General features: G+C 34.2%; 1 protein-coding gene across 50 annotated transcripts in view; it reads right to left on the bottom strand.

The window, feature by feature from the left end:
* Dscam1 (Down syndrome cell adhesion molecule 1) overlaps positions 1 to 16,794 on the bottom strand; it is a 302,800-nt gene that overhangs the window by 70,471 nt on the left and 215,535 nt on the right. For 4 of the 50 annotated variants that reach the window (XM_081758591.1, XM_081758581.1, XM_081758588.1 and 1 more), the window contains exon 13: positions 9,222 to 9,509. The exons of 39 other annotated variants lie outside the window; for them this stretch is intronic. In XM_081758591.1, the coding sequence (XP_081614717.1) occupies positions 9,222 to 9,509 (288 nt within the window). Of the gene's footprint in view, positions 1 to 363; positions 649 to 3,361; positions 3,647 to 7,961; positions 8,250 to 9,221; positions 9,510 to 14,675; positions 14,964 to 15,663; positions 15,952 to 16,794 lie in introns of all 50 variants that reach the window. 7 more of the 50 variants (XM_081758585.1, XM_081758563.1, XM_081758549.1 and 4 more) reach the window with 5 other exon arrangements.

Below are 16,794 nucleotides of genomic sequence, written 5' to 3'. Positions count from 1 at the left end.
TTGTAATTAAATACAGTGTTATTATTCCGCTTTATTCAAGCATGGTATTGTAAGAATCTACGCTCGAGAATTTGAAAAATAAAATAGACAATTATACGAACTTATTTGAGTGATTGAAAGAAAATAAAGTATATTAATATATTATAATGCAGTAAATAGGGCCCTACTGGAAACTATATGTTTCAGATTTTTCTGAGAACTTAAGAAGAGTACAGTACACTGCAATACAATTCATTATCGTTAAGGAGAAAGTTAAAGATATAATTTATATTGCTGATTTTCGACTGAGGAAAGATGGGAAAGGAGAAATTCGACTCAACTATGTCAAAATTCTAAATCAAATATTTGATGATGTCGTCATACCGCGTACATGAAGCTCCCTAGAATACGAAACGCTTCCCGCTCTGTTTTGCGCAGAACATGTATAATTTCCACTGTGTTCGGGCATTGTAGAAGCAATAGATAGAAGACTCGATCGGTCTCCAAGTTTTGTAGTTGTGATTTCTGCGTTCGATGAGAGTTCCTGCCCATGAAAAGTCCATGTTATTGTTATTGGTTTATCTCCTTTCGACACGTGACAAATCAGTTGAACGCTTTCTCCAGTGTTTACCTCGTCTTCCAGTGAGAAAGGTACAATATGTGGAAGCTCTGAAGCAAAATCAAGTCCATGACATTTTAATTGTAGAAATACAAATAATAATAATAATTTTTAAAAAAATGCAAAATGTGTGTGAAGAGTTCAGAATTCAAAATGCGATATCTGAAAACATGAAATTATTACCAGATCATTTACGAGAAAGGACTATTCGACGATAACAGGTTATTGATGATATAACTTACGAAAAATAAAATAAACCACGTCCAAACATGATATTGTGGATTCTTAGTAAAGAAGATATTAGTTTTATACCAATGAGAGCAAAAATATTCTCTTGCTGCACTTACCCATGATCCTTATTCGTTTCAAATTATACTTTATCATTCGTAGATAGGAATAATGTATAAAGAGTTTACTTTTATGGCAAATTGAGCCAAAATCTATGAAGTTCTGGAGTTATGCGTAGTAATTACAGATTTGTGAGGATATTACAACTTGGAACGGCTGAATTTAAGGATAGCACAATTATGACTGTCATATAGCACAATTATGACTGTCATCTACTATTTTATGTTAACGACGCATATTCCGTGAAATACCTGTAAATGTTAAAATAATATATGATACTTCTTCATATAATAGAGATTAGTGACTCAATGATTGGATCTCTAAATAAGCCACAGAAAACCGTGTAATGCAACATCTTCCAAACTGACGATACTACAACTATGTTCTTAGATCAATTTCTGAACGAATAGAAGAATCAATAAGAGGAAAAGATTTTTTTCCGTTTTATTCTAATTTCATAGCAAAAATTGAAATAGTTCTGATATTAAAGTAATGTAAAATAGACATTCAAGAAGTTTCATCTCTAATTCGACAAGATTGAGATAACAACGTAGTTAGCAGCTACACCTTAAACGGCACAGTAACGTTAAAACAATAAAGGTTTGGTTAGTTTATCAGTGTGGTTGATAATTTATTTTTAAGAGAAACACAGTATCTCTCTTTTCTTTCTTCTTGACTCAGTGTACCAAAATATAATTAGGAGCGTGATAGGAAAACAGAAATATGACAATAGATAACATAAATGAACAATAGAAAAAAATCCTAGCTGTTTCCTACCCTTAACATTCAGTTCTGCAGTGTAACTAGCTACACCTGCAGCATTTTCTGCAGTACAAGTATAATTCCCAGTATGTGCTGCAGTCACAGACGTAATTATTAAAACACTTGCTCTTACTCCAAGTTTGGTTATTGTAATTCCCATGTGAGGATAAATGTCTTCTCCGTGAAACTTCCACGATATGTTCAACGGGAGATCTCCTTTGGACACGTGACAATTCAGTTGAACACTTTCGCCAGTGTTGAATTCTTCTTCCGATGCGAAAGGTATAATGCGGGGAAGGACTGGGAAGTAAACAAACAAAAAACAACGTCTAGTTGATGTAATCTAATGTTTTTGATACCATTAACATGAAGCTCTGCTGAATAATTGGCTACTCCTGCATCGTTTCTAGCTAAGCAGGTATAAATTCCTCTATGTCCAGCACTAACAGAGGTTATGGACAAAAAATTAGCTCGATGCCCGATCATCATTGTAGATATTCCCATATGTGTCGAAAGGGCTTCACCGTGAAAATGCCATGCAATGTGAAGAGGTCTATCTCCTTTCGGAACATGACACGTAACTTGAACAGTATCTCCAGCATTAGCCGGTCCTTCGAATTTGAAAGGCGTGATATGCGGAGGAACTAAAATAACAATTATCAAACTTTAAAAAAAAATCTTTGACTAAAATATTTTGTATTTATCATAATTATTTGCTTCCAAAATATTCAAACTTAAGATAAAACAGATCCTTTACAATATTCAAACTTCATGTACTCGCTACAGATTTTATTGGTCATATCTTCAAATGGCGGACTAGATAATAATCCTGATGAAAAGGAACCCATCATTTATTGGTAATTTCGATACAGTAATTTACGTATGAAGTATATTTATATTAATACTGAAACAAGTTTAAACAATATTATTTATCTAATCATTTGGCTTATATTTTCAAAATTAAGCCATTTATCTAATAATCTATTATATCGTTATTTCTTAGCAATCTCATATACATGAATATGGTCGCCCTAATCTCTTATAATGGGGCCTCCAGCGTTACAATGTGAGAATCTAATTAAAGGAGAGAAAAGCATCAATATGTTCACGACAGAAGTTTTATGTTCAATAACAAAATATACAAAGGAGATTAGGAAGACATCATTAACAATTCAATGACTAACATTATGCGGTAGCAAGAGGAAAACAAAAACAACATTCAAGGAAAATAATAAACATCAGTACCATATCAAGCAGAAAATTTAGTCGAATAATGTAACATTGCTATACCGTTTACAGAAAGAGCCGCTGAATAATTTGTACTACTTGCTGCATTTTTAGCAGTGCACGTATAATTCCCAGTATGTCCAGCCATAACAGACGATATAGTTAGAAGACTGGTTCTCTCTCCTATTTTTGTGGTTGTAATACCCAAATGTGATGATAATTCTTTACCATGAAAACTCCATGTAATTGTCAACGGTGTGTCCCCCTTTGATACATAACAGGTCAGTTGGACACTGTCCCCAGCATTTGCTTCTCCTTCAAACCAGAAGGGAATGATGTAAGGAGGAACTACAGGAAAAGGGGAGAATGTAAGAAAAACTACGGAATTCTTTACATTGCACTAGAAAACAAGAATAAATAGTATACCATTTACATGTAATTCTGCGCTATAGTTTGCCACTCCTGCCATGTTTTTAGCAACGCATGTATAAATTCCACGATGTCCAGGTGACACTGAATTTATTGACAGGAAATTGGCCCTATCTCCAAACATTGAAGTGGCTATCCCCATGTGAGATGAAAGTGCTTCGCCATAAAAATGCCATGTTATTTGAAGAGGTTTATCGCCTTTTGTTACATGGCATACTACTTGAACAGTGTCACCTGCATTCACAGGACCTTCGAATTCAAATGGAGTAACATGAGGAGGAACTGAAATAATAAATCAATTAAATATACTTACTTGTTATATTTTCTGATAAATTAATTGTATTCGTCAAGGCTTACCTCACAACTTCCGCCAGTCGCACTTCACTAGATACGGACCGCATAATAAAATATACAGCTATATAGTTCAGGTTGTTCTCATTTGATTCATGGGGGTAAGAATACGATTAAAGTATTTATGGGAGAGAAAAAAAAATCTTATTCTCGCATTGGATCTTCTGTATTATCTAAGTAATTATTTAACGTCTGAGCCTTTGTGGTGACCAACTTCGTTCTCTTAAAATACGTACATAAATATACCCAGAACTTGGTGAGTTACGACTTTGCACCATCAAAATTAACACAAAAGTTATTAATGAAGGTAATACTTTTGTGCAGCGCATAACTTCTTTATGTCTATAATTCCAAGTTTACAGCCATAGTATTGAAAATATCTGAGGATTACATACTTTTGTATTTTATGAAGACTGCAGAATAATCAACTAGAAATTGACTTTAGGGAAAAGAGATTGAGGGAAGTTAACATAAATTATGATAATATGATAGAATATGAAATATTGCATTCTCAAAGAAAGGAAAACGCTAACTACCATTCACATTTAGACGAGCAGTGAAGTTCGCAAAGCCAGCAACATTTTTCGCAATGCATGTATATTCTCCTCCGTGTCCCGCAGCCACTGAATCAATGCTGAGTGTACTAACACGCCTGCTTGCTTTAGAAATTACCACATCAAAATCCGACTCAATGTGCTGACCATCAAATAACCACGATATCTGAAGAGGTGAATCACCTTTCGTGACCACACATTGAATAGCAACAAAATCTCCGGCATTAGCGGGTTTTTCGCCAAAAGAGAATGGCGAAATTTCAGGAGAGACTGAAAAAATTAATATGCCTGCAAGTTACTACATATACGTAAACTTAACTACGTAATAGAGACAAAACATCAGTAATTTCTCACTTCAAATGTTACCTTTTAAAGAAAATTAAAACAGAAAGTTTTAAAAAAATAATACTCATATCTTCTCCAAACCCACGAAGTTTTGCGAATTCCTATAATGCAAACTTATTTTTTTCACCTAACATTCATCTATCCACCAACGTTGTATATGATTCCCTTCTTGAATCCGTTTATCCTACATTCATGTTCAAATACAGGAAAATAAAGAATGAAAGAGCAGCTGGAATCTTATGGAAAGTTTTCTTGAAAAAAAAAAAAAAAAAGAAAAAAGAAAAAAGAAAAAAGAAAGGTTATAGCAAATACTAACTCATGATTGAAAAAAAAAAAAGAAACAATTATAAACTGTTACCATTTACATTGAGGTGATCAGAAAAGTTTGTAGATCCGGCGTTGTTTGTGGCAATACATGTATAATCGCCAACGTGCCTCGCCGTAACTGAATCAATGCTGAGTGCACTAACACGCTTGCTTATCTTTGAAAATACTATACCAAAATTTGAGGGAATTTTTTGGCCATCAAAGAGCCAAACTATATTTAATGGTGAATCTCCTTTCGCTACAAAGCAGTTAACCACAACAGGATCCCCAGCATTGATAGGATCTTCTCCAAATGAGAAAGGTAATATCTGCGGAGCCACTGTAATTGAGTTGAAATATTGTAATTCGTCAGATATTAATCGGAATAAGAACTCTAAAAAAGAACATATCAATGTTTTTGAAAACTCCTCTTCTGGTTCATTACTATCGAAATGTTAATTTTTAGATTTCGAAAAAAGTTTTAAACGGAATGAGGAAACTAAATGAAAATAATAAGTAAAGAGTTAAGTAAAAAGTTCATTAAAATACTGCCATACAAGATATACTACCATTTACGCCTAGATGAGCTGTAAAGTTAACTGATCCAGCATCATTTCTTGCAATACATGTGTATTCTCCTACATGTCTAGCTGTTACTGAATCAATACTGAGTGCGCTGACACGTTTACTTGTTTTGGACATAATTACATTGAGACCTGATGGAATATTTTGACCATTAAAAAGCCAAATTATTTCTAATGGTGAATCTCCTTTTACTACAAAGCACTGAATAGCAACAGGATCACCAGCATTTATAGGTTCTTCTCCGAAACCGAAAGGCAATATTTGAGGAGCCACTGTAATAAAATTCATATATTGTAACTTTAAAATGTAATACTTTCAATACATGTTTTTAGTTAACCTGAACTAAGGAGACTACTAAACATGTACTATTGTACTAGTTTCTTTTCTTCCATTCTTTTTTAAAATCTATTGTACGATAAACATTAAGATTTTCATAATAGATGGAAGAAAATTAGGGTAGGGTGAAATATGGAAATTCAAAATACAAATAAGCTAATACACATATGTGCACTAGAACAAGTACTACCATTCACGCTTAGATAAGCTGTAAAATTGGACAATCCAGCATCATTTCTTGCAATACATGTGTATCCTCCGACATGTCTAGCCGTAACTGAATCAATGCTAAGTGTGCTTAAGCGCTTGTTTGCTTTGGAGATCAATACACCAAAGTTTGATGGAATACTTTGATCATCAAAGAGCCAGGTTATCTTTAAAGGTGAATCTCCTTTCACTACAAAGCAATGGACTGCAACAGGATCTCCGGCATTAATAGGTTCTTCTCCAAAAGAGAAAGGTGATATTTGTGGAGCCACTGTAATCAAATGCAAATATTGTCAAGACAAATATTTATTTCATTAAACTGGGCTAAAACTACTGTGCGAACTTTCATGTTATCGAAAATTTTCAATACCACGAAAATGAGTAAAAGATATTTGTAGTAGCACGACGGATTTAAGGTAAGGAAAATGAGAGGAAAATGCGAGAGAAAAAATAAAAGTATACATTATTTAAATAAAATGCATACTGTGAAACGTGTATTAGAACAAGTACTACCATTCACATCTAAGTGAGCTGTAGAATTGGATAATCCAGCATCATTTCTTGCAATACATGTGTATTCTCCAACATGTCTAGCTGTAACTGAATCAATACTAAGTGTGCTTAGACGCCTGCTTGCTTTGGAAATCAGTACACCAAAATCTGATGGAATGCTCTGGCCATCGAACAGCCAAACTATATTTAACGGTGAGTCCCCTTTTACTACAACACAATTGACCGCAACAAGATCCCCAGCATTAATAGGTTCTTCTCCAAAAGAAAAGGGTAAAATCTGCGGTGCCACTGTAAATGAAATATTGAAACTTTCAAAGTCAATGAATGAATTGAATTGAATCACGAAAGAAAGAAAAAAACTCAGTATTTGTGCTAGTTTATTTGCCACTAACAAGAAATATTGTATTTCGATTATCTTTCTCGTGTATCTTCATGATAGTCATATGTTCTATAGCTCTATAATATAAATAAGTGACCGTATATCTTATCAAACAATATCCTCTTATATGAATCAAAAGTAACTTGTGTTGGATATATCGGATGATCATTTTTAAAGAAAATAAATATAGAAGTTCTAACGCGACAATCCTGTACATATACGACAAATAGCGCGTTTTTTTTATTTTTTTTTTATTTTTTATTTTATTTTATTTATTATTATTATTATTATTATTATTATTATTATTATTATTATTATTATTATTATTATTATTATTATTATTATTATTATTATTATTATTATTATTATTTTGAAAGCTACTGCACTTGAGACTGGTTAGAGGGAGAGAAAAAGGAAGTATGAAAATATAAATAAACTATAATATAAATGCATATATTTTTCGAATTATAGGATTGTAACGACTACTACCATTCACATTTAGATAAGCTGTAAAATTGGCAGATCCAGCATCGTTACTTGCAATACAGGTGTATTCTCCAACATGTCTAGCTGTAACTGAATCAATACTCAGTGTGCTGATACGTATATTTGTTTTGGAAATCATCACATTAAAATCTGATGGAATATTTTGACCATTAAGAAGCCAGGTTACTTCTAATGGTGAATCTCCTTTTACTACGAAGCACTGAATAGCAACAGGATCACCAGCATTTATAGGTTCTTCTCCGAAACCGAAAGGTAATATTTGAGGAGCCACTGTAATAAAGTTCAAATATTGTAATTTTAAAATGTATTTAGCTAACCTGAACTACGGTGTATTTCTAATTTCCTTTTATTTATTTATTTTTTCCTTTTAAAAGTCATTGTACGATAATGATTAAGATTTTCCAAATAGATGGATGGATTTAGGGAAGAAAATTAAGGCAGGGCAAATATGGAAATTCAAAATACAAATAAGCTATATACATATTTGAGAGTTGTGCACTAAAACAAGTGCTACCATTCACGTGTAGATGAGCTGTAGAGTTGGTCAATCCAGCATCATTTCTTGCAGTACATGTGTAGTCTCCGACATGTCTAGCTGTAACTGAATCAATGCTAAGGGTGCTTAGGCGCTTGCTTGCCTTGGAAATCAATACACCAAAATCTGATGGAATACTTTCACCATCGAAGAGCCAGGTTATCTTTAAAGGTGAATCTCCTTTCACTACAAAGCAGTTGACAGCAACAGGATCTCCGGCATTAATAGGTTCTTCTCCAAAAGAGAAAGCTAATATTTGCGGAGCCACTGTAATCAAATTCAAATATTATCAGGCGTATATTGAACTAAATTGGATTGGAAACTATTGTGCGGACTAATATGTTTTCGAAAATTTTTAGTTGTGCAATAATCTTTAAAAGATATTCTTGATAGATCGACGGATTCAGGGAAAGGGAAAGAAATAAGGAAGAAAAATAAAATACAACGGAATGTGTATTGCAAAACTACTAGAACAAGTACTACCATTTACATCTAGATGAGCTGTAGAATTGGATAACCCTGCATCATTTCTTGCAATACATGTATACTCCCCAACATGTCTAGCTGTAACTGAATCGATGCTAAGCATGCTGACACGCTTGCTTGCTGTAGAAATCGTTACACCAAAATCTGATGGAATGTCCCGGCCATCGAACAACCAAACTATATTTAACGGTGAGTCCCCTTTTACTACAACACAATTGACCGCAACAGGATCCCCGGCATTAATAGGCTCTTCTCCAAAAGAAAAGGGTAAGATCTGTGGTGCCACTGTAATTAAATATTGGAACTTTTGAAGTTAGATAATGAATTCAATTCAATTGAATTAGATAAAAACTCAATATTTTGAACCGCTGTAATTCCCAATAACAATAAAAAATATTATATTTCGATTGTCATTTACGTGTATCTTGTTCGTGATAGTGGTCTATTCTATAGCTGTATAATATAAATAAATGTCAGTGTTAGTCTTATCAAATGAACTTAACAAGAAACAACATTAATTTCTCTTTCATTAGTCCTTCGGAAATCATTTATAAAGAAAATAAAGATATCAATCCCAACGAGACAATCCCGTATATGCAAGATGAATTGTATCCTAAGCATGTTGTTTGACAACTATTGCACTTGAAGCTGGGGAAACAAAAGGAGAGTGGGGAAAGCAAAGAAGGAAAAACAGATAAACTGTAATATAAATGCACATTTTTTTGCGAAGTATAGAATTACAACGACTACTACCATTCACGTTTAGATAAGCTGTAAAGTTGGCAGATCCAGCATCATTACTTGCAATACATGTGTATTCTCCAACATGTCTAGCCGTAACTGATTCTATGCTAAGCATACTGACACGTTTACTTGCTTTAGAAATTAAGGCCCCAAAATCTGACTGAATTGGACGACTATCAAACAACCAAACTATTTTTAGAGGTGAATCTCCCTTTGTTATAACACACTGTACAGCAGCAGGATCACCAGCGTTAGCAGGCTCGTCTCCAAATGAAAATGGTAAAATTTGAGGCGCAACTGAAATGATTCATATAGGAGTATATAAAAATTAGTAGTTTATTCATATACATATATATAGCTGATATATTGTCTCAGTCTGCTGTATAAAATAAATCACACACGATTTTGTCATATTTCTAAAACTAAGGAGGCCTTCTAAGTATACAGGGACACAAGGTAGGTGAAAGATTATGCGCCACAAGAGTAAGTGAACAATGGGAAAATAATTTAGCATGAAATAGACATTTAGTGCCATTTACATGCAAACTAACAGTATAGTTAATTACTCTTGCATTATTTCTTGCGATGCATGTGTAATTTCCGCCATATTCATTCTATACTGAACGTGCTAACACGTTTATTTGCTTTAGAAATAAGAATATCAAAATTTGATTCTATTTCTTGGGCATTCAAAAACCAGAACAATTGTATGGGAGAATCTCATTTCATTATGACACAATGAACTGCAAGATCTCCAGTATTCGCAGGTTCTTCGCCAAGTGAAAATGACAGTAATTGAGGAGGGATATAAAGTGAATATTTATATTCGTATTTTAGTTTATTACAGCAACGTTTGCATTATTATGCATTATAAAATATGTTCAGCAAATAAGAGCATCGACCTTAATGTTGCATAATATGGTAAACAATAGCACAGACCTGATATTGTTTGTACCAAGTAGACAAATTTAGTCTTATAGGATATAAGGGACTATTTACTGGAGATAATTAAAACGTGTAGAAACAAAAGATTGAATTGATGCAGCACTGTTTATGGATTTTTATCTTGAATAATTGCATAAGTCTTCACACGCCCGCCGGGATTTAAGTGGTTGGTTTCATTAGTTCTATCCATGAGAAGTCACAACAATAAAAATCTTGTCTCTAAGTATTAAATTTACTTTACAATTGAAATTGCGTATTCAGACAATCTTTATATATAGACGACGAGTCACGAGTATATTTGTTACTATAAGTAAACGACATAGTAGTGAACTTATAAAATTTCGAAGTTTTGTATAAAATGTATGAGACTCGCAACCCTTTTACAAAGGCGATACTTCTTGAAGATCAAAATCCCTGGTAAGCCTCATAAGAAAGAGGATATTGGAAAAGTAAATTAGGGTAAATACTCATACAAATTACTCGATAGCTACCATTTACATGTAGATAAGCGGAAGAATTGGCCATTCCAGCGGCGTTCCTTACTATACATGTATACTCTCCCACGTGTGTAGCTTTAACTGAATCGATGCTGAGTGTGCTTACACGCTTACTCGCTTTAGAAATAAGTACATCAAAGTCAAGTTTCACTTCTTGTCCGTTGAATAGCCAAACAATTTCTAACGGAGAATCTCCTTTTAATACAACACATTGTATTGCAACAGGATCACCAGCGTTAGATGGTTCATCACCAAAAGAGAATGGTAAGATTTGGGGAGAAACTGTAAACAAATACAAATCACATTACCTTTCTTATCGATTTAGTAAAGTACGCAATAAACCGAAAGAAATGTTCGTAGTAAATGAATATTCTAAATTAAGATATTCTAATATGGGACGAAAGAATTTACATAAGACAATAAGAAACAGTTCAGGCGTGAGATGAGATGAAACTTTATTGGAACTGTTCGTAACTTCAAATGAACTTGAATCTAACTTCACGAAATTAAATAAAGCCCCCTCTGATTTTATATACATCACACACATATATATGTATATATAAATCTTTGCACACAAACGCTGGAATAAAGGAGAATCCAAGCTCTCTCGAAGCAAAGGAAAAGAACGCTGGGTGTAAATGGAGGAACCGGGCTCTATGTCCCGCCTGCACACTTGATTATAAAGATGACTTTGGAAGCAGACTGCAACGAGAAAACCACGCAAGAAGCCCCGGCTGACGAGACGAGTTGTCGAAATAGTTGGAGCCCTACTATTCTGGGGCAACGCACACCAAGCAGTCATTAAGACCAGAAATTAAAAATCGAAACTGTACTTGTCAGTACAAATGCAAATCTAACAACGAAAACTCCTATACCTCGTAAAGACCTGTGTGAAAACGTACTTTTTAATAAGAACCCTCCAAGACTGTGGAACTGCAGAAAACCCAAATCAAAGAATACCCTTTAACACAATGGAGAAGCCAAAGACCGGAGGAAGTGAACCAAGGCCAAACAAGAAAAGAAGAGAGGAGTAAAGGAGCAATACTCCAAAACCAGCAAACAATCCGGAACCCCTTGGCCCAACTAAAGGCTGAGCGGGGAAAGGAAAGAGAACCTTAAAAACACTACGCAAGCTAGTCTACTATGACGCCTTGCGCAACACTACGAAGCCAAACAAAAAATTGGGGCCCAACTTGGAAAACCCCGAATACGGCTTTAAAAATCAGATATGAACTTGGTTGAATACGCCAAAGCACCAACCAATTTCGAACCCAAACACACAAAATATATTTTTAAAAAACTCAAATTGAAATAAACAGAGAAGTCATTGACCACCACAGACAAGTAGAACCAACAAAAAAAGGGGGGAACTTGCCCTAGAAAAGGGCAAGTCTCCCTTTAGCCCACATGATACAAAAAGAGGCAATCCAGAGAAAAACAAGTAGCTCTGGACTTCCCAAAAAGAAATATTCCAACTACAATAACAAGAACGAACCACAACCGAAAAGAACCAAACCACAGAAACACTGAAACAAAGAAAACCAAGAAGGGAATCGATAGAAGACCTTACGAGTTTCTGAAGAACTTCCCATAAATAAAACCAAAAAAGCTAACACCAAAGGAACAAGGGTCCCTCTCAGGACCAACAAACCTTCAAACAGAGTTAAAATTTTACATACCCTACCCAAGCAATACTGAAAAACCACCACCAACAAACCCAACGACACAACAACGAAAAGAAAAAAGGAAAAGCAAGCAGAACCAGAAAACCAACAAAAAATGAAAAGAATCATTAATACTCAATCTCTCAAACAAAAGTACAACCCGCAACCAACTGAAAGTACTGGGAAAAGACTTTCCACTTTTTAACACACGAAACAATTCAGATTGTTCTGAAAAGGAACTCCAGGAACACACACAGAAACTAAAAAACATAATTCTACCAAATAGCAATAAAAGAAACAACAAACACTCCTCAAAGAATACTGACAGCCGAAAAAGAAAAAAAATCCCACAGACCTCCTATATACCACATACACCAAAATTCTACAACCAAGCATGAAAAGAAAAAAAAAGAATAGCACTCGCACCAAACCATCACACCTCGAGGCATGCTGGGCAAAAGAAGAATGCGAGGGAAAAATTCTGTAACCACCAGCCTCATCACTAGACAGGAGAGGGCTGGATAGTCTTATGTATATTATTACATTAGACTTGGTGACAAAACATTTCTCCCGCGCAAACATACAACCACAGGGGGACCAGTTGTCGGTTGCCCATGCGAACGACTACGTTGACATGGAGTTAACTCAGACAGAAACGGGCCCTAAGAAACCTTTATACGAAAACAGAACTGAAGCCCATCGTGAAAATAATCCTAGGCACAAAACAAAGACTTGAAACAGAAAAACCTGACAAAAATCATAGGTGTGTTGGGACTCACCATGTAAACAAACCAAACCCGATCAAACTACCGGGATGTAGCAAGATAAAAGATAATGCTGTCTTTTAGAGACAAAAAGTACACCACATGCCCACAAACAAACGAGAAACTCTGAGAAAGGACTCGGAAAAAAAGGAAAAAAGAAAAAATGAAAATTAATAAAGAAAAAGAAGGAAAACCAGAAGTAAATAATAATAATAATAAAACGAAGAGAGAAACAGAAACCTATCCAACCAAGAAAACTGGAAACACCGAATGAATAAACAATTGAAGCTAGAACCCATGAGGAAAGAAAAAAACACAACCAAAACAGTCAAACATCCCAACCAGAAACCACAAATGAGAGATCGAAAACAAACCACACACACGCACAAAAAGGCTTTAATGCAGACCGAAAGATCGAACTAAAAGATCAAACAAACAAGAATTAAACGCAAATGAAAGAACAATTATAACAGAAAAAATACCGAGACACGGAAGACAAAGCATAATAAAGAAAACGGAAAATAACGAAACAACAGAAACAATAACCACATTTATAGTAAAACAACCACACGTGTGGCCACATCGACATAAACCAAACTATTTAACGAATAATAATAATAATAATAATAATAATAACAGCAACAACAGTAATAATACGAATAATAACAAAAAAAGAGAAGGAAAAAGGGAAAGAAAAAAGGACGATATACAGGGGAAAACTAAAACCCCCTCTGATTTTATATACATTACACACATATATATGTATATATAAATCTTTGCACACAAACGCTGGAATAAAGGAGAATCCAAGCTCTCTCGAAGCAAAGGAAAAGAACGCTGGGTGTAAATGGAGGAACCGGGCTCTATGTCCCGCCTGCACACTTGATTATAAAGATAAGCGGAAGAATTGGTCATTCCAGCGGCGTTCCTTACTATACATGTATACTCTCCCACGTGTGTAGCTTTAACTGAATCGATGCTGAGTGTGCTTACACGCTTACTCGCTTTAGAAATAAGTACATCAAAGTCAAGTTTCACTTCTTGTCCGTTGAATAGCCAAACAATTTCTAACGGAGAATCTCCTTTTAATACAACACATTGTATTGCAACAGGATCACCAGCGTTAGATGGTTCATCACCAAAAGAGAATGGTAAGATTTGGGGAGAAACTGTAAACAAATACAAATCACATTACCTTTCTTATCGATTTAGTAAAGTACGCAATAAACCGAAAGAAATGTTCGTAGTAAATGAATATTCTAAATTAAGATATTCTAATATGGGACGAAAGAATTTACATAAGACAATAAGAAACAGTTCAGGCGTGAGATGAGATGAAACTTTATTGGAACTGTTCGTAACTTCAAATGAACTTGAATCTAACTTCACGAAATTAAATAAATACTTACAAATTTTGCTCCACGTACAATTTTATGTAAATATACGAAGGAAATGTGCTACTATATGTGTTAATGTAAATGTTAATGTCTATACTGTATTGTCGAAAGTTCTCACAACCTACATAAAAAGGAATAAACGAAGTAGGTATGGGTTTCAGTGGGATAAAGTGTTCATAAATTACAACATTACTACCATTTACATTTAGATGAGCAGTGAAATTAGCAACTCCAGCATTATTTCTTGCAACACAAGTGTAATTTCCTCCATGTCTTGCGGTAACTGCGTCTATGCTAAGCAAACCGACACGTTTACTTCCTTTGGAAATAGAAACCTCTAAATCTGGTTGAATTTCTTGGTCATTAAAGAGCCATGATATATGCACCGGTGAATCTCCTTTTATCACAAAACACTGAATTGCGGCAGGGTCTCCAGCATTAGCAGGTTCTTCACCAAACGAAAATGGCAGGATTTGTGGAGATACTAAAAAATATTAAAGCAGTACCTTTATGTTACGTAGGATACATAAATAATAGACTTCCCGGTAAAGATAAATGAATGTCAATTTGCATTGTTACAGTCCAAGTACATTAGATAAAAGCAATCGTTTAGATTTACTTTTTAAAAATGTTTTAAATTGTTGTCGATGTTTATGGTGAATATTACTTTATACTTATTTCTGAGTAATTTTTTTGTTGAACAAGGTGTTATGCATGAGAGCTTACGATGATAATGGGAACAGACTAGTGGGACCGTTTTCAACCTTTTTATGGTATTGGTTCGAATACAACAGGAAGAAGGACGAGGAAAAGAATTGTATGACAAAGCAGAGTGTTTACAAATATACCACTAACAAGTTTCACGGCGGGATTATAATTCTCACAACTATTTAAGAAGCAAAAATAAGCAAAGCTAATGTATCGGATTTTGAGAATAGTATAGAAGAAGGAAAAAAATGAAATAAAGCAAGAATAATATTTTTTAACATCAATATCAATTTTGTATCAACTAGAAGTCAACTAAACAAAATATATTTTTAAATTTGATTGCCTGATTCAGGGTGACTTTCTGATTTATCTTAATATTACTTCGTTTATTTTTGTTAATTTCTTCTGAAAATAACAATCATGCATATTTAAAATCTTCAGTACACCAAAGAACTTCAATATATTCAAAGGAATACCAGTTACACTGAGCTGCGATGAGAATGTTGCAATTCCAGCAGCATTTTCAGCGATGCACGTAAAGTTACCAATGTGTTCATAAGTCACTGCAGGAATTGTAAGTATTGACCCCGAATTTCCTAAAGATACTGTTGTTATGCCCATTAGTGGTGAAACTTTTACATTATTAAGAGTCCAAAATACAGTTATAGGTTTATCTCCGTCCACAACTGCACAAGATATACTGACAGACTGGCCAGCATTTCGGGATTTTTCACCGAAAGAAAAAGGAAGAATCTCAGGTGGAACTGTAGGAAAAATAGCATAGTAGATGTTACAAGGTGCAATACAATTACAATTAAATGCAATAGGACATACAAAAATTTAAGTAACTATACAACGTTATCGTATTCGGTATTGGAATTTGAATAATTGATTTATATTTAGCGTCCCTTTCAGCATTTAATGCTTAAAGTGGAGTCATACTCCGGTTTGTATTTGAGTCAAGTATATCTACCGTGGATCAAAGTCGGGAAAAACTCATAAATAGCACACACATTAGTCACTTGCTTACGAAGGAGCACAAGCAAACTGAGTTTGGATCCATTTGAATATGTAACTGACGTTTAATATAATAATCTTAACTGAAATTTAATTGCACATAAGCCACAAGATAAAATGTAAGTAATGGATAAAATCTAAAGAAATATTAGAACAAGTTCAGATCATATTTCTCTGTATTCTGATACACGTAACACTAATAATGGTAATTCAAAGATGATTTCGACAACGTTTATTCCAAGGACTGCATGAAACTACGTAACTAATAATGAATCCATGCATAAAATAAAGATTTGATGTCTTCTGAATCACGTTGTCAAGTTAATAAGGTTTACTTACTTGCATTCTAAAATAATATTTTTATGAGACTACTTGTGAATTTAACGAACACAGAAATTTGAGAATAAGGTAGTTTATACCATTTGAAGTGAGAACGACTGATATTTACTATTTATTCAAATTAAGAAATGAAGCAAAGTTATCAACTACGTCTATTCTGGTACAATTAATTGAAATTAACTCTTCTATCGTTTCACGACTTCTTAAATGCAAGTAAATTTATATACAAACTGAGACCAAGCGTTTATATT

This window comes from Thermobia domestica, chromosome 5 (genome assembly GCF_964235325.1).
Source record: "Thermobia domestica chromosome 5, izTheDome1.hap1.1, whole genome shotgun sequence".
NCBI classification, from domain to species: Eukaryota; Metazoa; Arthropoda; class Insecta; order Zygentoma; family Lepismatidae; genus Thermobia; species Thermobia domestica.
This window is presented reverse-complemented; position numbering and strand designations above follow the sequence as displayed.